Raw genomic sequence first — 21,267 nt, forward strand, 5'->3', positions numbered from 1 at the left:
TATATATGAGGCCACAGTGTGTCCTCAATTGCTCTCAATTGCTCTGTTTATTGCTATTCTGAATGTTGCTGGGTCGGGTTTGGTTTTGAAATTGTATTGCATTATTATGGTATTGTTGTGTATTGTTTAAAAAAAAAAAAAAAAAAAATCATTTTTGAATCGAGAATCGTGTTGAATTGAAAAAAAATCAATTTTGAATCAAATCGTGACCCCAAGAATCGATTTTGAATCGATTCTTGGGACACCCAAAGATTCACAGCCCTAATATATATATATATATATATATATATATATATATATATATATATATATATATATATATATATATATATACCGTATTTTTCGGACTATAAGTCGCAGTTTTTTTCATAGTTTGGCCGGGGGTGCGACTTATACTCAGGAGCGACTTATGTGTGAAATTATTAACACATTACCGTAAAATATCAAATAATATTATTTAGCTCATTCACGTAAGAGACTAGACGTACAAGATTCCATCGGATTTAGCGATTAGGAGTGACAGATTGTTTGGTAAACGTATAGCATGTTCTAAATGTTATAGTTATTTGAATGACTCTTGCCATAATATGTTACGTTAACATACCAGGCACGTTCTCAGTTGGTTATTTATGCGTCATATAACGTACACTTATTCAGCCTGTTGTTCACTATTCTTTATTTATTTTAAATTGCTTTTCAAATGTCTATTCTTGGTGTTGGGTTTTATCAAATAAATGTCCCATATATATATATATATATATATATATATATATATATATATATATATATATATATATATATATATATATATATATATATATATATATATATATATATATACAGTATATCTATACAGTATATATACCGGTATATATATATATATATGTTGTTACTTTAGATGCATTTGGCTTTTTTTCGCCCCCAAGTCAAAAACATTGGATACCCCTGGTTTGGATTAACTGATTGTAGTCTTCTCATCGTATTATTCTTCAGATAATTATGTTCAGTGTGGCTGCAATGCTCCTTTTAATGGCATTCATAAGAGAAGATCCAATAGAAGTTAGAGTTGTGACAAGTGAGCAGCGTTTATCGACTCACCATAAGCCTTTGGCAGGTCTGTGGGAGGAGTCTGTGACAGCGCTTATGGACCAGCAGTTTGCAGTTGATACACTTGTAGCCCTGCCCACCAAGCCCCCATATCCTTTCACTGCAGTGGCCACAGTAGGCTTTCTGTGGGGCACACACAAGACGACATTTACATGACGTTTAGGACAACATTCGTGACGTTTAGGACTATATACGTGACATTTACTACAACATACGTGACATTTAGGACTATATATGTGACATTTAGGACCACACATGTGGCATTTAGGACTATATACATGACATTTAGGACAACACGTTACATTTATGACAACATACGTGACATTTAGGACAACATACGTGACATTTAGGACTAAACACGTGACATTTAGGACAACATATGTGACATTTAGGACTATTTACGTGACATTTAGGACAACACACGTGACGTTTAGGACAACACAAGTGATATTTAGGACTATATACGTGACATTGATGACAACATACGTGATGTTTAGGACAACACACGTGACATTTAGGACAGCACACGTGACATTTAGGACAACATATGTGACATTTAGGACAACATACGTGAGATTTAGGACAACATACGCGACATTTAGGACAACACACGTGACGTTTAGGGCAACACATGTGACATTTAAGACTATGAGACATTTAGGACTATATACGTGACATTTAGGACAACACACGTGACATTTAGGAATATATACTGTATGTGACATTTAGGACTATATATGTGACATTTAGGATAACACACGTGACATTTAGGACTATATACTGTATGTGACATTTAGGACTGTATAAGTGACATTTAGGACAACACACGTGACATTTAGGACTATATACTGTATGTGACATTTAGGACTATATAAGTGACATTTAGGACAACACACGTGACATTTAGGACTATATACTGTATGTGACATTTAGGACTATATAAGTGACATTTAGGACAACACACGTGACGTTTAGGACAACATACGTAACGTTTAAGACAACACACGTGACATTTATGACAACATATGTGACATTTAGGCCAACATACGTGACGTTTACGACAACATACGTGACATTTAGGACTATGTATGTGACATTTCGGACCACACACGTGGCATTTAGGACTATATAATGTATGTGACATAAGTGATATTTAGGACAACATACGTGACATTTAGGACAACACACGTGACATTTAGCACAACACACGTGACATTTAGGACAACCACTCGAGATTTAGGACAACATACGTGACATTTAAGACAACATACGTGATGTTTAACACAACATACGTGACGTTTAGAACAACATATGTGACATTTAGGACTACACACATGACATTTAGGACAACACACGTGACAATTATGACTACATACGTGACATTTAGGACAACACACGTGACATTTACGACTATATATGTGACATTGAGGACAACATACGTGACATTTAGGACAACATACACAGTGTCTATCTTTACAAGTATTGGTCTTAGTTTTTAGTAATAAGTTTTATGAGATTGTAACACAGGAGTATCCGTAAGTCGCTGCTGACTACTTTCCAGCGAGATTGAACTCTTCTTCAACTCTGCCCAACTATTTTGCTGGATGCACAAAGAAAAGGAAGAGAATGCAAATGCAAAACAGAACCTATTATGTATGACGGTCAACAAAACAGCTTCAACTTGTGTAACGCCACCGAGAAGAGGAATGGAGAGGAAAAGAGGGATGAAGTGAGAAAGGAGACAGAATTTGAAAAAAAAAGGGAGGAGACACCTGACCTACTTCTTCTTAGATTATTTATATGCTGACAAGTACATCCAGTAAAAACAGTCAGACATGTTTTGCAAGTGTCTGCTGATTCAAACGTGCAACTTTCTCTTGCCCAGAACTACTTCAGTAGGACTGACCCTTCAGTTGAGTCGCTGCTGAGGACAAGCAGCATGCCGTCAGTGTGCTTTGCCAAGTATATACGGTTTTTTTTACCAGTTGCAAACATTTTGTTTTGATTAGAAAAACAAATGAACATCACCTGAGTCATTTGAGTGTTTGTCAATATCAAACATACAAACCATCAATAGTGGTATTGATTGTAAAGCCTTCAGGCGTATTGCTAGCCTGCAAAAGCATAGATGCACGCGACTCGTTTGTCCGTGAGTTGATTGTCACCGCTAGAGACAAGAAATACGAGGAAAAAAAGTCTTGAAACTAGGGCTGGGCGATATGGCTGAAAACTGTAACACGATATAAGTTTTTTATATCGGTCAAAATCGCTGATTATTCCTATGATTATAATGCCCTCAGCTAAAGTGAATAGTGCACCATTACTATTAAAGACAGAAGAGCAGGAGCAAAACTGCTTACTCAACCACTATTTATGTTGTACACTATGGGCGAGCTTGCCCGTCAATCTAATAAGCAAGATACTCGTACAGTGCGCTATAAGCGATGTCCTCGGCACAATGTTCAGCTATTAATTGCACAACTTGACGAACACACAAAGGAGGACAGGTATGCGAGATATATACACGTCCTAGATTTATAAGACTAGTTGGTATATTTAGACGGGACAGAGGCCAAGATGCCAATTGTGCACATTCAGTGTAGTTACACAAATTATAGAGTAAAACTTGTTTCATCATATGACCTTTTTAGTCATATATTATTCAACTTTTGAAAACAATTCTTGATTTCTGCTAAAATAATAGCATACAGTAAAGTTAGTGTAAAATTTACTTGTTGAAATATTAATGAGGGCAGGTCTTGTGAATTTAGTTTTGAGATGTTCTGCAGTAACCCTATTAAAAGTAGTTTCAAGACAACATCAAGACAACGTTATTCTTTATATTTTAGTCAACAAAATGTACTGTAATTTTCGTCGACTAAAATTATGAGGAATTTAGTCGACTAAAACTAAATTAACTTAAATGACTAAAATACAACTAAAACTAAAATAAATTTTAGTCAAAAGACTATGACAAAAACTAGATTAAAAACTGCTGTCAAAATGACCACTCCTCTGCTATCAAGGCAGAAAGGAAATGTCAACACAAGCATGGAAAACACTCAATGGAAACAAATTATTAAAATCACATTAAGCAATTAACGATAACATCTTAAAATGAAGGTGCAAAAATAAGGCATATGTAAGAAATGCTTCATAAAGTGTAAGAAAATAGTGCAACGTGTGAAAATGTAAACATAAAGAAACCTGAGAAGAAGTATTTTCTTCAGTTTAGTGCCAGGAAGTTACAGCTGTGCTCTAAAGGGTGAGCACAGTTAAGATGGTGTGGTATTAGCGCTTTTGCCTTGCATCATTTACAGACCACATTGGTCTGAATACAGTCCCTTTGAAAAAATTCAAAAACTGATTAGCTGTTAGCGTGTCACTCCCACTGATCGGTGATCACTTCCTGTGTTTCTCAGTTGCCAGAGAGCGTGTGCATTTGTTCATGCAACCAACCTTGCTTCCATACTTCATCTTTCTTCCAACTTATTTTTTATTGATATCGATTACGAGTCTATCGCGATTAATATTGATAATGTTTTATTGTCCAGCACTAAGTAAAATGTTTGTAAAAGGAGAAGACGATGTATTCATGTTAGCATTTAGGCCAGGTAGCGATAAATATGCTAGCTGCTACTCCAGAAAATGAGAAGTATTATTGTGCCTTAAGTTTATCCAGTGGCATTTTAAAATAATATGAAATTGAAACGGTAATAACTAACCGTCTGGAATTTTACAGCGGTTCATCATTAAAACTGTTGATCGTTCCATCCTTGGCATGGCTCCAGTAGAAACCAAACATGTAAATGTGCTAATAAACACACGAAACAGTAAATGGAGGCCATTTAACCTCCTTGGGCTTAGACGACTCGTCGCTGCTAAAATAACACAAGGCATGAAAACCTTTGAGTGCTGTCCTTTAACATCTTGGCAGAAATAGGATTACATCACAGCGCATTACGTCATCTAGCACGCTTCAAACAAGATTATGAGGAGAGCCCACTTGTGCTTTTAGGTAGCAGAGTGGAAATAATGCATCAGTTTCCAGATACATGATTTAGTTAGCTGCCATAGTTCATTTTCAATCAGAATAGCAATGAGAGAAAGGGAAAATGCAGATCTCAGATTGAGAATTAGACCCCGGACTATTTGTGATTCAGCTTTAGCCGCCCCATGTATTTTACTGACTTTGTTGTCAAAAAACCGGCCCATTAGTGATTTTTAGAGTGTGGATGTTGGAACGGTTCAAATCGGATGAGAAATGTGAGCTACGCAGTAGATTACAAAATGCCCATTCATTGTCAATGGGGAGAAAATACCTGGAGATTTCAGGAAAATAGGGAATTTTGGGGAAGGGAAAACATGTTTCGCATTCGATATATCGAAAGAGTATTGTGGGTGGATGGTTTAAAGGTCAGAATCAGGTTTAAAAATGGCACAGAGTTTTGGGCATTGTAGAACCAATTTTTACCATTCATTTGAATGGGAATTTCCTGGAAATTTGGGAATTTCATGGAAACCAGGAATTTTCAAAAATAATGTTGCTGGCACAATTGTCCTAGATGATATGGTGTTGAAATTTTTGGACTCGGTTGAAAAATGTATCTCGGAATTGCGAGAATTTGTACAAAACTAAGAGCTAATTAAGAACTAAGATGTTTTGAAGGTGGAATGGTCAAAACATTGTGACTGTGGAAAATTTCCAGGAAGAGGTGAAAATACGGCTTTGGAAAACCGGGAATTCCTGGAATGTTTTTGAGCTTGGTAGTTCGATTATCCAAGGTGAGTGGAGTGTGTGGCTGGTGGAACGGTTATAATTGGTTGAAAAATATGGGAGTTGTGCATGTTTGATGCAAAATGGCCCGGAAAACTGGGAATTGTGGGTAATCCGGGGTATTTTTAAGAACATTTTTGGGGGAGCCAAACTTCTTGATACTTGAACAGGTCCAATCGGATGAAAACTGTGGGCTGTGGAGTGTGAACTTTATAATCTATACATTTAGAGTGATGTGATAATCAAACACTCTAGAAGTGTAGAATGAAAGAGTATATAAGAGAATTGACAGAGTGTGTGTACCTTCAGTGATGAATGATGAGCAGAGGCAGAGTTTGCAGAGTTTTCTTTAGCTCGCGTTCCATTTTTATGTACTCGCTGTCCAGGTATGTGGAAAATGTTTTCCCTGTCATTTGCTGATTGACGCCGGTATCATGCTAATTAGCTGCCTGAAATCGGGTGACTCCACTGTAGAAATAGCCTGCATGTCTTCTAGCACATACGCTGCAATGGCTCTATCAATGTTGTCCTGGCTAGCAGTGCCTCCGTTAAAATCCTTAGGTGGAGGTGGAGGTGGAGGTGAAGTGGCATCGGAGTCTGTGTCTCTCTTTACTAGCTTTGTCGAAACATGTTGATTTTGTAGTTGTTTCAGCAGATTTGAATTGCTGTTTTGGGCTGTAGATAGGATCTTTGATCCAAGACACAACTTACATTTAACTAAAATTGTATTTTCTTTGTGCTCGACAAAAGAAAAGTAGTGAGAATATCTCCATCTTAAGAAACTCGATTTCAGCTCCGCCATGATGTGTTGTTAGTAAACACAGACACCCCCCCCCCACCCACACACAGCGCGCCTCTTCTCTCCCTTGTGACACAAGAAGAATCAGAAGGACGACACCGCAGCTCTCCAATAAAACACACTCAGATCTTCTGTTTCTAGCCGATACTACATAAAAAATAACGTAAAATAACGCAGTAACGCATCACGTCGTAACAGTAACTGAGTTACTGAATACTGTATAAAAAATAACGCGTTAGACTACTAGTTACCGCCGAAAATAACTGTGTTACAGTAACGCGTTACCAACACTCGTAACAATTCAATTCAGAACCGATTCTTGACTCAAACTGATTCTCGATTCAAAACCAATGCTTTTTTAACAACATTGGATGCCAGTTGTATGATGGACTACATTCTTCCATAAAATAGATAAACAGCTCTAATAAATGTTTGTATTACTTCAAAGAAAACTGCTTTTGTTTAATAAAATTCTACCCAAACATTAAATAAAGTCAAATACAAATAATGATCAACTTCTCTTTTCTAAAGTAAATCTGTACAGCAGATATAGATCATCTACATCAACAATATGATTGGTCTGAGTGGCTGCACAGGACAAATAAAACAATAAAAAAGTTCAAAATCACATTTTTGACTTTTTAGAATCGATTAAGAATTGGTACAAATAAGAATCGCAATTTAATCGAAAATAATAAAAATTTCACACCCCTAATTAGTATCACCACATATCAAGCCAGGAGTACGCATGAAACGCAACTTTTATTGATATCGATTACCCATCTATGGCGATACGTATTAATATGGTTTTATCGGCCAGTCCTAAGTCCTGCGTGAAGTAAACCAATCAGAGCTTTGATCGCCGCCATTCCCCATCCACAGCGTGTAAAATCCACTTGCCGTGTTAAAGCGCTTGGCCTGGAAAAGGTGTCCGTTGACTTGGTAGAATTTCTTCCATCTTCTGGCTCCGCGTCGATAGATGGACTCTGGGTAAAATAGGAAAGTGGAAGAGTGGTAAATGCAGAGGTATGCTGATGAACAAGGAACACGATGTGCAAATTTTCCCCAAAAAGGGGATTTTAAGAGCAAACAGCACATCACTCTAATACTGCTTCTTTCTAATGACATGATGAATCATGGAGTTGGATTCAGTTGGGGTAGCTACTTCATAACCAAACATGTATTTGTTTACGTTAATTCTACTGAAAGTCATAAATAGATAGCAAGTCAAAAAATATGTATATAAACATGCCTGTGAATAATCTCATTCATCAGGTAATCGTGCTTGTTCTTAGAGAAATTAATCGATTATAAATATTTACACTGCACACTAAGTTGGACTACATTCCCTCAAGTGACACAGATCGGATATTTCTTTGCCAGTCTAAATGCTCCAAAGTGCTTCAAATCTGATCTTTTGGCATCAGATTCAGGCCACATCAGGAGGTAGCTGGAATCTGACTTGAATCGGATCTTTTCAAATGTGACTCCAGTCTAAAGAGGACGAGGAGCTGAATGCAATGTGTTTGTATCATCTTTGGGCGAAGTATGCCATTCGTGTGCGCAGGGGCAGACGCAGCCCACCAACGGAAGTAGACATGTTATCACAACATCCGGTTTCGGTGAGCAAAGTCTTTTTTCAGGCAGCTGAATTTTAGGCGCTTCACTAGTCGACTTTTTGTAATATATGAAGATACATATATATGATATACTTTGATTCCGGATAAATAACAATTGTTGAAGCACCTTAACTGTCCCATATTTGCTTACATGTTACATAATTTGTTTATGTAAGTGAGTTGAATAATAAATGTAAACATATATATTACACTATGTTTATTCATTTAGACATTATATTACTTTCATTTATTTTCTCGTAAAAAACCACACATTTGTAAGATGTGGCGACATTTATTTTATTTTTTAGTCGTCGTAGCAACTTTGTTGTTCATTTACAGAATCCGGTCAACTTCTTTTGATTTCACTTTATCGAACTGTGCATGCAAGTGATGTCGAGACCACATTGGGGCCACATCGGGACCACATTGGTGCCCGTGCGTGTTTATACTGGAGTCCAATAAAGATCACATTTTACTTGCAGTGCAAAAAGTCAGCTGGAAATCAGATTTCTAAAAAAAAGCAGATTGGGTCCACTTTGGCCTGCAGTGAGTCACTATCTTGATCAGCTCGAGTCTGAGAGGATGGTGCAGGATCCAAAGTGGTACACGCCCAGACAAGAATGTTTTTTTTTTTTTTATCAGTTTATGTAAACAGTACAATTCAAGTGCATAGCAGATAAATAAATTAAAGTATCGGTTTACATTTCCTGACCAAAAAGGTATAGGCTGAAGCTAAAAGCTTATTATGCCTACCCTTTCCGCATTCACTTTGAACAGGTCAAAAAGAGAAAATAAAATAAAAAAACAAAAACAAAAAATAGATCTTGAGATAAAGAAACCCAAGAAAGGACTCGAGTCTCTGTCAAAATCATAGTACTTGATCACATGCATTGTTAAGCATGTAAGTACATGCATTTACCAATATATACATATGTATATATAAATATATATATATATATATATATATATATATATATATATATATATATATATATATATATATATATATATATATATATATATATATATATATATATATATACACACATTTCTACACATACAAATGCACAATTGCGCATACACTTTTTTCCTTTTTTTTTCTTCTCTTTCTTTTTTCCTTCCACTTCCTCTTTCTCTCTCTTTCCTTTCCATCCCTTTCTTCCCACATCGTGATCCATAATATAGTAAAGTGAAGAAGTAATGTATTGTTGTGCAAAACGAGTCTGCACTGATTTTAATATTGAGAAAACAAACATTGACATATTCTGGTTTGATTTGCCTCAAACAAATAAATATTAGGTACGTTTTAGGTGCGTCCGTGACCACTGATACAAGTAAATGGAACCCCAACGAGGGGGATATCATTTTAGCAACTATTTAAAGCAAAACAGTCCTTGTCGTTTTAAAGGATGAAATACTTTGGCTCCTGCACCATCCTCTCACACTCCAGATGTCCTATCCAAGTCTGCAAGCAACAACTGCTGATAAGAGGTAAACGTCTTTTACAACGACCTTAACAGTCCAGTAAAGATCGATTCAATGCCCTGAAAATACGTATTTAAAAAGTACAAAGTCACAAGTTTTAATTCAGTCAAAGGATGAAAGAAATAAATGTAAATAATTATTTTTTATAGTTGATGCACAAACTGTCAGTTCATGTCTCATTAAAGATTATTGTAAATAAGGTTGTCATAAGTATCGATACATCCTTACCAACAATTCTCGAGAATTAGCGACAAAGAAGAACGCATGCGGTCTTACAAAAATAATCCAGTGTTTCCATCTACAGTAAATTCCGGACTATAAGACTACACTTTGAACTCAGCATCTTATAAAACAGTGCAACTAATTTATGGATTTTCTTCGCTGATCAAACAAGCAAATACACTGAAAAAGTCTGTTTATGATTGTGCAACGGCGCCATCTTTTGGACGAGTTCTCTCACTGCTGGTGCTGCAGTATCCTTCCATTTAGCGCTTTCAACCGCAAGTAGAAGTGCTGTTTCGTTTCCTAGCCGTCCATAGCGTTACTAATCGTATAGATTCCTTATTCATCACTCCAAGCAACATATATACATTTTACAATAGGACTAAAAAAATTCTTACCTACTAAACTGTCCCATGTGTGAGTCTGTAGGAGTGTTTTCATGCATATTTTACATGCCATCGTAATGCAACCAAGCGAGTGTCTGTGTTAATATTATTAACTAACAACGGCTTTCTTTTTTGCATTGTGTCAGTTTCGTAAATTCACCAAAACATCACCGTGGAGTTACAACAGCTAGCTACCGCAGCTACTGAGTTCTGTTTTGTTTGATCAGCCCTTTTACTGCCGTGTTACAGACACCGTTTGGAAACAATTAAGATATGTAAATAAAGATTTACAAAAATATTTCTATGTAAATAACTCATTTCACAACATATATATCTGAGGCTTATAGTTCGGGGCGGCTAATATATGGGAAAAAATATTCAACAATTTAGTGGGTGTGGCTTATATCCGCCCTATAGTCCGGAAAATACAATATATAAGGAAAACAATTTTTTAGATTTTGCAATTTAATGGGTGTGCGCTTTATAGTCTGGAAAATATGGTGCATGGGTTAAGTTTTAATTTATTTATTTATTCTTGAAATAAATATCGAGAATGGTGAGAAGTCATAGGTATCGATATAGACTATGGAAATCCTGGTAGCATGACAAGTTTGACGACCCTAATTGGTAATTATGTGGCACGGGGGTTAGTGCATGTGCCTCACAATACGAAGGTCCTGAGTTCAATCCTGGGGTCGGGATGTTTCTGTGTGGAGTTTGCATGTTCTCCCTGTGACTGCGTGGGCTCCCTCCGGGTACTCCGGCTTCCTCCCACCGCCAAAGACAAGCACCTGGGGATAGGTTGATTGGCAACACTAGTGTGTGAACGTGAGTGTGAATGTTGTCTGTCTATCTGTGTTGGCCCTGCGATGAGGTGGAGGGTCCAGGGTGTACCTGCCTTCTGCCCGAATGCAGCTGAGATAGGTTCTAGCAACCCCTGTGACCCAGAAAGGGACAAGCGGTAGAAAATTGGATGGATGGATGTCACTGCTCTAAATGGCTGGTAGTTTATATTGTTTACTTTTGGTGTTGTTAAATAACCAGACCGGCATGAAGTGACCTGCTGGGTTAAACCGCCTTAGTCCCCTTTGTCCTTTTCACCCCCACATATGATTCATAAGCCAGTTTCCACACGCCACTCAGAACTAATGCATTCCAGTCTGGTTGAATACGTCTAAATACTATCCTCCTCCACGCAATCTTTTTCCCAGGTCCCTGTTGCTATGGTAACCACGCTCCACACATTGAATTCAGACTATCCTCCAAAAAAAGTGCTTTGGATTCCAACATGATCATTTGCAATCAAGAGTAAAAAGACAATAAGACCGTCAGAAATGTCCTCTTTGTCACCGGCGTCATCCCGAGGTGTTTTGGAACTATTAGATGAGGAAATGAGAAGAAAATACTCCACCTCCAGATGCACATGGTCCTGCCATGGTGTCTTCAGAAGCAGAAAAGTACACTGACTAGAGCTTGGTGCTACTCTCAGAACAGGACATTCACTAGGGCTTTACCCATTTCCAGAAATTGTTCCTCTTGTTCAAAAACACATGGCCCCCTCCCTGATAAAGATAATTATATGGGAGGGGCTGGGAGGGGGAAGAAAGAAAAAAGAGAAAGAAAGAGCGGAAATACACCATTTTCACTAACGGCAGGCCACTTGCACGAGTCAGCGTATTGTGCATGGAAGTAATACTGCTAGTACTTTGCAGACGACAAGGACACGGCCGAGGTCAAAGTACTCCTGAAGTAATCATTTCAGTCAACTCAGCAAGCACATTGCATTATGGGAAATTAAATGTGACACTGGTCATCAGAATCAATATTCTCACAAAGAAACCGATATTGTTCTGTTTGCAAGAAGGAATCCAATTAAATAATGGCGAAGAAGATTATTTACCTTGACCATGGTCTTATGATGAGTCTATTTAGGATTATTTATATTGGTTGAATGCGGAAATGTTTATAAGTGTGTGTGTGTGTGTGTGTGTGTGTGTGTGTGTGTGTGTGTGTGTGTGTGTGTGTGTGTGTGTGTGTGTGTGTGTGTGTGTGTGTGTGTGTGTGTGTGTGTGTGTGTGTGTGTGTGTGTGTGTGTGTGTCGTCATTGATCAGTCCGGCTGTGCTGGAGTTGCCACAGGGATGAACCACCAGTTTCCATGTCAGCTCACCTTCTCTGTTAGCAAACACTCTCATCAGCATCTACTCGTGTTTACTTCCCTTTCACGATGAAAACAAGTTTCTTCTATTCAAAAAATATTTATATTTTCTTAAATTAACTTATCATTAAATGTCACCACACCAGGGAGCAGCCAATAAACAACACAAGGCCACAAAAATGTTGTTGTAAGAATAACAACAGTGCTTAAGGCTGGGCGATAAAACGATATCAATATAAATCGCGATAGACACGTACAGTAGGAAGGGAATCCATGTGGCCCCTTTTGTCGCGGTTTACCTGGCACATGAAACATGATGAACTTGGGGCGTGCACTATCCTAGACTGTTAAATATCTAAAACTGTGATTTGTGGCAATGCCAGCTCTGACTAAAGCGCCAGTTGCTATGTAAAGTGGCGCTTTCCATCATTTTCAGCCGACTGCATTGCAGTATGAATAACATCCCCCACCCTCTTCCTTTCACTCAAGCTCCACCCAAGATCCATGACATACGAATCCCTTCCCTACTGTAATCAAACCATGAAAAATGCATTCAATAAAACATTTCTGTTTCTTCTTGGTGGGAGGAAAGGTAAGGTATGGAAGTAAGGTTGGTTACATGAACAAAAGCACTCACTCTCTGGTAACCAAGCAAGGCAGGAAGTGACACGCTAACAGCCAAACAGGTGACAGTATCAACTATCACGTTTGGTCGATTCTTTGCATGGAGTGAGAAGAGAACGTCCAAATGAAGAAATTGTGGGTAAAAGAGGAAAAGTCACCTGGACGGGTTTTTGGATTTAGTCAGACCAATGTGGTCTGTAAATGATGCAAAGAAAGAGCGCTAATACCACACCACCTTAGCAGCGCTCACCCTTTAGAGCACAGCTTTAACTTCCTGCCACTAAACCTACAGAAAATAGTTCTTCTCAGGTTTCTCTATGTTTACATTTTCACACTTTGCACCATTTTCTTACACTTTATGAAGCATTTCTTACATACTCCTTATTTTTGCACCTTCATTTTAAAGGGTAACCTCACTTTTTTTGGTAATTATGCCTATCGTTCACAACCATTATGAAAAACATGACGGACGGATTTTTTTTTCATACATTCTAACTTATAAATAAAAGTAAACAAAAGTCCGCTTACAGCAGAGCCAATGGGAGGTCCCATTAATGTTATTACATTACATTTATACTTACATCATGCATATAAAACCTTAATGGATGTGTTTGGGTGTTTATTTAAGGGCTTTATAGGTAGAATAGAGCGACTCTCATAGGCTTCATTGTAAGCTGACTCTTGATCGCATTTTTTAATATTTAGAATGCATAAAAAAATACATCCATCGTCATGTTTTTCATGTTTGTGAACGCCAAAAAGTGCAGTTCCCCTTAAGAGCTTATTGTAAAGTGATCAAATTTACAATTTTGTTTACATTGAGTGTTTCCATGCTTGTGTTGACAAATGATTATCAATCGATATAAAACACTTCTATCATGATACAATTTTCCGCCATATTGCCCAGCCCTAGATGTACAATTTTTCAATTTACAGTAATTCTATGTTTATATATTTTTTTAAATTACAGTAAAATCCTGGCAAATGAGCTGCCTGTCTTTTATTGAAAATCTACAGTTGTTTTTAAAGTGCATCCTGACAAAAAATGTGGATTAAAAATAGCTGTCAATAAAAATAATATTAACTGTAATGTAGCAAATAAAACATAAATATTGTTATCTCCTGCTATGTTTACATTTTATCCATTACATATCCAACTAGAGATGGCCCATCACACTCGTTTCCACATTTATATTCAAATCATGCTTTCCTAAACTGCCACATTTCTTTTCCAGGCTGAGTGATCTCACTTCTCGCACACTAATGACATCTCCTTGTCAAAAACAAAAACAAGACCTTAAACCAGGGGCCGGCAACCTTCAAAATACAAAGAGCCATATGAGCCCATTTCCTTTTTTTTTTTTTTTTTTTTTTTTTTTTTTTTTTTTTCTTTATCATATAGCAGATGTAGATGCCCATATCGGCTGTTCAGATTTACTTTACAAAAGAGAAGTGTAGGATACTTCTCTTGTTGCCTTACTTGTATTTTGACTTTATTAAATGTATTTATATTATCATTTGGTGCAGCCGGGCCGGAGCAGGAGGGGATAGAAAGAGAGAAAAAGGAAGACAGAGGGGGGAATTGTGGGGACAAGAGGGGGATTAGACAGAGAGACAAAAACAACAACAGCAAACACAACAACAACAACAACAGAGCAACATCAGCAAATACGACATGTACAAATATGATGGTAAAAGTAATAGCAAATAAGCAGTTAGCGAAAATAAAAAAAATAAAAAAATACAGAAATGACAATGAGCATTATTACACTAAAAATGGAGCAATATGAATACCAATAGAAATAGTGCTATTGATAATAAACAATACCAGTACTTTACCTTTATTATCAACAATACAATTGTTCAAATGCAACAATACATATACGTAATGATAACTTGAGATACGAAAGAATGCAGAAAAATGGAGGGGAAGAAAGAGAAGCAACCTTAACCTTGTAGATTGTTATAGTAACAATAGGTTAAGCTTTGTCAGTGTGCCATGTGTTATACCCAGTTTACCCTAGGGCAACAACGTTAATATATGTTTGATGAAACGTGATTATGTGCATGAGTGTATGTGTGCATATGTACTTGTATATGTACAGTATGTGTATGTGTGCTTGTACAGTGAATGTATATGTTCAGTATGTGTATATGTGTGTACAGCGAATGTATATGTACAGTATGTGTATACAGTATGTGTGTTTGAACAGTGAATGTATATGTACAGTATGTGTAAATGTGTGTTTGTACAGTGAATGTATATGTACAGTATATGTATGTGTGTGTTTGTACAGTGAATGTATGTGTAGTATGTGTATGTGTGTGTTTGTACAGTGAATGTATATGTACAGTATGTGTATATGAGCCCATTTCCCCCAAATAAAACCCACCTAGAGTCGCAAACTGTGTCGATAACACCACTTAATAGTCTCATTACACTTACGCTATAGAATGTGAGTCATTGACAAACGACAAATTACATTGTATTTCTGGGTATAACGAAGCAAATCACCACATTATTTTGGACATTAGACAAAAATACTCTGGTCCTTCCCTTATTAATAAATCAAAAAAAATTATCAACTCGCTCCAATATTCTGAAGGCATACAACTGCGGCATATTTGATTTGACTAAAAAGGGAAAACAACAACCTTGTCATCAATGGAAGCAAATTAATAAAAATGTAAATAAATAAAGTGCTAGCTTACCAGGGGTTGACCACTAAAAACAATAAAATACAGCAAGAGACGACGCATAGGGGATGTGACGTACATATATATTAAAATATGTTTTATTTTTATATGACAACATCCCAGAACTCTCCAATATAACAACTGATGAATTAAAATAAACTAACTAAATAAAATACAATTTATTAAGTAGCCATTATTTGTTGACATTTTGTTTCAAAGCCAAAGGGAGCCACGGCGGAGGCATAAAAGAACCACATGCGGTTCCAAAACCGCGGATTGCAGACCCCTGCTTTAAACCTACGACATTCTAACGCTGCCTTTTATTCCCGACCTTTGACCGTGAGACAAGACAGCAGCATCTCTCAAGCTAAACCTTTGATATCTCGGCTCCATCCATTATCCGATCTTCCTCCTACATCCACTCCCTCATTGGCTCCATCATTGCTTCTTTACCAACATTAATTCATTCTGGATGATTTCTTTCATTCATGACAGTTTCTAATACCAGAGACTCCCTGAGTGTTCCCACACTGCAGTTGCACCGTATTGTCCACAAGATGGCAGAATGAATTCTGCAGAGGTGACAAAGGCATTTCACACAAATGACACTCTGTGGGTTATTTTTAGATGCAGTGCTGCATTCATTGATTGGATGACATCCCAGCTGACAGACGCGCGTTTGCAACGACAACTCTGAACACGTTGGATGCAATATTGCAAAATGAACACTGATGTCCATGCGCTATAAAGTATATAGAACAGGTGCCTGACAAAAAGATACAATCAAGTGTGGTGAGACAATCATTGGTACTTTAACTTTAAAGGCCTACTGAAACCCACTACTACCGACCACGCAGTCTGATAGTTTATATATCAATGATGAAATCTTAACATTATAACACATGCCAATACGGCCGGGTTAACTTATAAAGTGACATTTTAAATTTGCCGCTAAACTTCCGGTTCGAAACGCCTCTGAGGATGACGTATGCGTGTGACGTAGCCCGGCGAACACGGGTATGCCTTCCACATTGAAGCCGATACGAAAAAGCTCTGTCTTCATTTCATAATTCCACAGTATTCTGGACATCTGTGTTCGTGAATCTGTTTCAATCATGTTCATTGCATTATGGAGAAGGAAGCCGAGCAAGCAAAGAAGAAAGTTGTCGGTGCGAAATGGACGTATTTTTCGAACGTAGTCAGCCACAACAGTACACAGCCGGCGCGAAAGATGCAGTCAAGATGGAAGAACTCGGATAACAGAGACTCTAACCAGGAGGACTTTTGATTTGGATACACAGACGCCTGTAGAGAACTGGGACAACACAGACTCTTACCAGGATTACTTTGATTTGGATGACAAAGACGCAGACGTGCTACTGTGAGTATGCAGCTTTGGCTTTTTTTTGCGTATGTACGTAACTTTTTTTAAATATATAAGCTTTATGAACCTTGGGTTAGGTGAACGGTCTTTTGGGCTGAGTGATTGTGTGTGTTGATCATGTGTTTGAATTGTATTGGCGTGTTCTATGGAGCTAGGAGCTAGCAGAGGAGCTAGGAGCTAGCATAACACGTACCGTACCGTACGTGCGCGTCACGTACGTAACTTTTTAAAAATATATAAGCTTTATGAACCTTGGGTTAGGTGAACGGTCTTTTGGGCTGAGTGATTGTGTGTGTTGATCGGGTGTTTGAATTGTATTGGCGTGTTCTATGGAGCTAGGAGCTAGCAGAGGAGCTAGGAGCTAGCATAACAAACACGCAGGTGTTATTATGCAGGATTAATTTGTGGCATATTAAATATAAGCCTGGTTGTGTTGTGGCTAATAGAGTATATATATGTCTTGTGTTTATTTACTGTTGTAGTCATTCCCAGCTGAATATCAGGTACCGTGAGTATGCAGCCTTGGCTGCTAAACATTCGATAACTTGACCGTATGTGCGCGTCACGTACGTAACTTTTTTAAAATATATAAGCTTTATGAACCTTGGGTTAGGTAAACGGTCTTTTGGGCTGAGTGATTGTGTGTGTTGATCAGGTGTTTGAATTGTATTGGCGTGTTCTATGGAGCTAGGAGCTAGCAGAGGAGCTAGGAGCTAGCATAACAAACACGCAGGTGTTTTTATGCAGGATTAATTTGTGGCATATTAAATATAAGCCTGGTTGTGTTGTGGCTAATAGAGTATATATATGTCTTGTGTTTATTTACTGTTGTAGTCATTCCCAGCTGAATATCAGGTCACCCCCGGCTCTCACAGCATCTTCCCTATCTGAATAGCTTCAACTCCCCACTAGTCCTTCACTTGCACTTTACTCATCCACAAATCTTTCATCCTCGCTCAAATTAATGGGGAAATTGTCGCTTTCTCGGTCCGAATCTCTCTCACTTCATGCGGCCATCATTGTAAACAATAGGGAACTTTGCGTATATGTTCAACTGACTACGTCACGCTACTTCCGGTAGGTGCAAGCCTTTTTTTTATCAGATACCAAAAGTTGCAATCTTTATCGTCGTTGTTCTATACTAAATCCTTTCAGCAAAAATATGGCAATATCGCAAAATGATCAAGTATGACACATAGAATAGATCTGCTATCCCCGTTTAAATAAAAAAAATTCATTTCAGTAGGCCTTTAACTTAAATACAAACGTTTAGCCTGACAATATCTCCTGGACCAGTGAAACACAACACACGTAACATTATATGTAACATGTAATATGTAATTAATTAGTTGCAAACTAGAACAACTCGCTGTTGTTTTGAAGAATCATGGGTTATTATTCTGCTGTTTGATTTCATTATTGGTAAACCTCATCCTAGTGCTGGAAACTGTATCACGATATCAGTGTTTTATGTTGGTCGATATCAATAATTATTGATCTTTTTATGATCTATGTAAAATAAGGAGCAGGAGAAAAGTATATCAAATGTAAAAAAATGTTGTTGAATTGTAACTTCCTCAGATTATAATCATCTCAGCTATCCGAAAGGAAATGTCAACACAAGCATGGAAAATACTCAAATGTCAACAGAATAGTAAAATCACATTGAAAACTTTTAACACTCCTAAAAATCATGAATATGTAAGAAATGCTTCATAAAGTGTAAGAAATTAGTGCAAAGTGTGAAAATGGAAACATAGAGAAACTTGAGAAGAACTATTTTCTGCAGATTTAGTGACAGGAAGTTACAGCTGTGCTCTAAAGGGTGAGCGTGGCCAAGGTGGTGTAGCATTAACGGTCTTACCTTGCATCGTTTACAGACCACATTGGTCTGACTAGGGTCCCTTTGAAAAAATCCAAAAACCTGTCCAGGTGACTTTTCCTCTTTTAGCCACAATTTCTTCATTTGGACTTTCTCTTCTCACTCCATGCAAAGAATTGACCAAACCTGATCGTTGATACTGTTACCTGATTGCCTGTTAGCGTGTCACTCCCACTGATCAGTGATCACTTGCCCGGTTACCAGAGAGCGAGTGCCTTTGTTCATGCAACCAACCTTGCTTCCATACTTCCGCTTTCTTCCAACCACAAAATTTTTTTTTTAATCAAACACATTTTTTATTGATATCGATTACGTATCTATTGCGATACATATTGATTTCGTTTTATCGCCCAGATTTAGGTACCACTGTTATTCTTACGGTAAAATTTACAGACTTTTTTGTGGCCTCGTTTATTGGCTGCAAGCTGATTTTTAATCTTAAAAGGAATATAAAAATAACATTTTGAATAAAGAAGCATGTTTTCATAGTGAAAAGGAAGCAAACCCAAGTAGATGCTGATGAGATGTACTTTTGAAGAGTGTGTGTGAATATTGTAGATGGTGAGTGCCTTTGTTCATGCAACCAACCTTGTTTCGCAAATTTCGGTTTCTTCCAACAAAGAAGAAGAAAAAATTATTGGACGTTTTATCGAACGCATCTTTCAATGATATCGCTTACGTGTCTATTACGATATAAACTTATATCGTTTTATCGCCCAGCCCTACGCCCTTGTGATACAAGGAAAGTGGGTTGGAGGCCCGTCTAGGCCAGGGGTCGGCAACCTTTACCACTCAAAGAGCCATTTTGACCAGTTTCACAAATTAAAGAAAACAATGGGAGCCACAAAACCCTTTTGAAATTGAAAATGAAATAACACTGCATACAAAGTTTTTTTTTGCTTTGTGCTATGTATAAACCAGGAGTCTCAGACACGCGGCCCGCACCTTAATATGAAAATTTAATGTTAGTGCGGCCCGCGAGTTTTATATGAATGGCGCTTGACAGCGTCATACTTGCCAACCCTCACAATTTTTACATGACAACCCTCCCGATTTTTACGGGAGACTCCCGAATTTCAGGGCAACTATTCTCTCGAACATCTGCTGATTTTCAACCTAACAATAACAATAAGGGCGTGCCGTGATGACACAGCATTTGACGCCCTCTACAACCTGTACAAACAGTGTGCCGACCCAGTCACATGTTGTATGAGGCTTCTGCTTGCACACGTAAGTGACAGCAAGGCATACTTGGTCAACAGCCACACAGGTTACACTGAGGGTAGCCGTATAAAACAACTTTAACACTCTTACTAATATGCACCACACTGTGAACCCACACCAAACAAGAATGACAAACACATTTCGGGAGAACATCTGCACCGTAACACAACAGAAGAAATACCCAGAATCCCTTGCAGCACTAACTCTTCCGGGCTACATTATACACCCCCCCACCCTACTACCACCAAACCCCGCCTACCTCAAACGACGCACGGAGGGGGGTTGATGTGTGGGGGAGCAGGGTTGGGGAGGGGGGGATGGGGGGGGGTTGGTGGTAGCGGGGTTGTATAATGTAGCCCGGAAGAGTTAGGGCTGCATGGGATTCTGGGTATTTGTTCTGTTGTGTTTATGTTGGGTTACAGTGCGGATGTTCTCCCGAAATGTGTTTGTCATTCTTGTTTGGTTTTGGTTCACAGTGTGGCGCGTATTAGTAAGAGTGTTAAAGTTGTTTTATACGTCCACCGTCAGTGTAACCTGTATGGCTGTTGAACAAGTATGCCTTGCTGTCACTTTCGTGAGCAAGCATAAGCCTCCTAGAACATGTGACTGGGCTGGCACGCTGTTTGTACAGGTTGTAGAGGGCGTTAATTGCTGTGTCATCACGGCACGCCCTTATTGTTATGGTTAGGGTGAAAATCTGAGAATATTTGCCCCGGGAGATTTCTGGGTGAGGCACTGAAATCCGGAAGTCTTCCGAGAAGAGGGATGGTCGGCAAGTACGCGGCTGAGCCGCATCAGAGTGGTTGCTGACCCCTGGTCTAGGCCATCCAACCATCCAATTTCTACCACTTGTCCCTTTTGAGGTTGCGGGGGGTGCTGGAGCCTATCTCAGTTGCACTCGGGCG

General features: G+C 38.2%; 1 protein-coding gene across 4 annotated transcripts in view; it reads right to left on the reverse strand.

Moving 5' to 3' along the window:
• prkcz (protein kinase C, zeta) overlaps positions 1–21,267 on the reverse strand; it is a 197,280-nt gene that overhangs the window by 96,215 nt on the left and 79,798 nt on the right. For 3 of the 4 annotated variants that reach the window (XM_062054179.1, XM_062054177.1, XM_062054178.1), the window contains exons 5-6: positions 7,584–7,669; positions 1,099–1,230 (exon numbers count right to left, since the gene is read on the reverse strand). In XM_062054179.1, the coding sequence (XP_061910163.1) occupies positions 1,099–1,230; positions 7,584–7,669 (218 nt within the window). Of the gene's footprint in view, positions 1–1,098; positions 1,231–7,583; positions 7,670–11,806; positions 11,835–21,267 lie in introns of those variants that run through there. The other variant, XM_062054180.1, reaches the window with a different exon arrangement.

The sequence above is a fragment of the Entelurus aequoreus genome, linkage group LG07 (assembly GCF_033978785.1).
Source record: "Entelurus aequoreus isolate RoL-2023_Sb linkage group LG07, RoL_Eaeq_v1.1, whole genome shotgun sequence".
NCBI lineage: Eukaryota > Metazoa > Chordata > Actinopteri > Syngnathiformes > Syngnathidae > Entelurus > Entelurus aequoreus.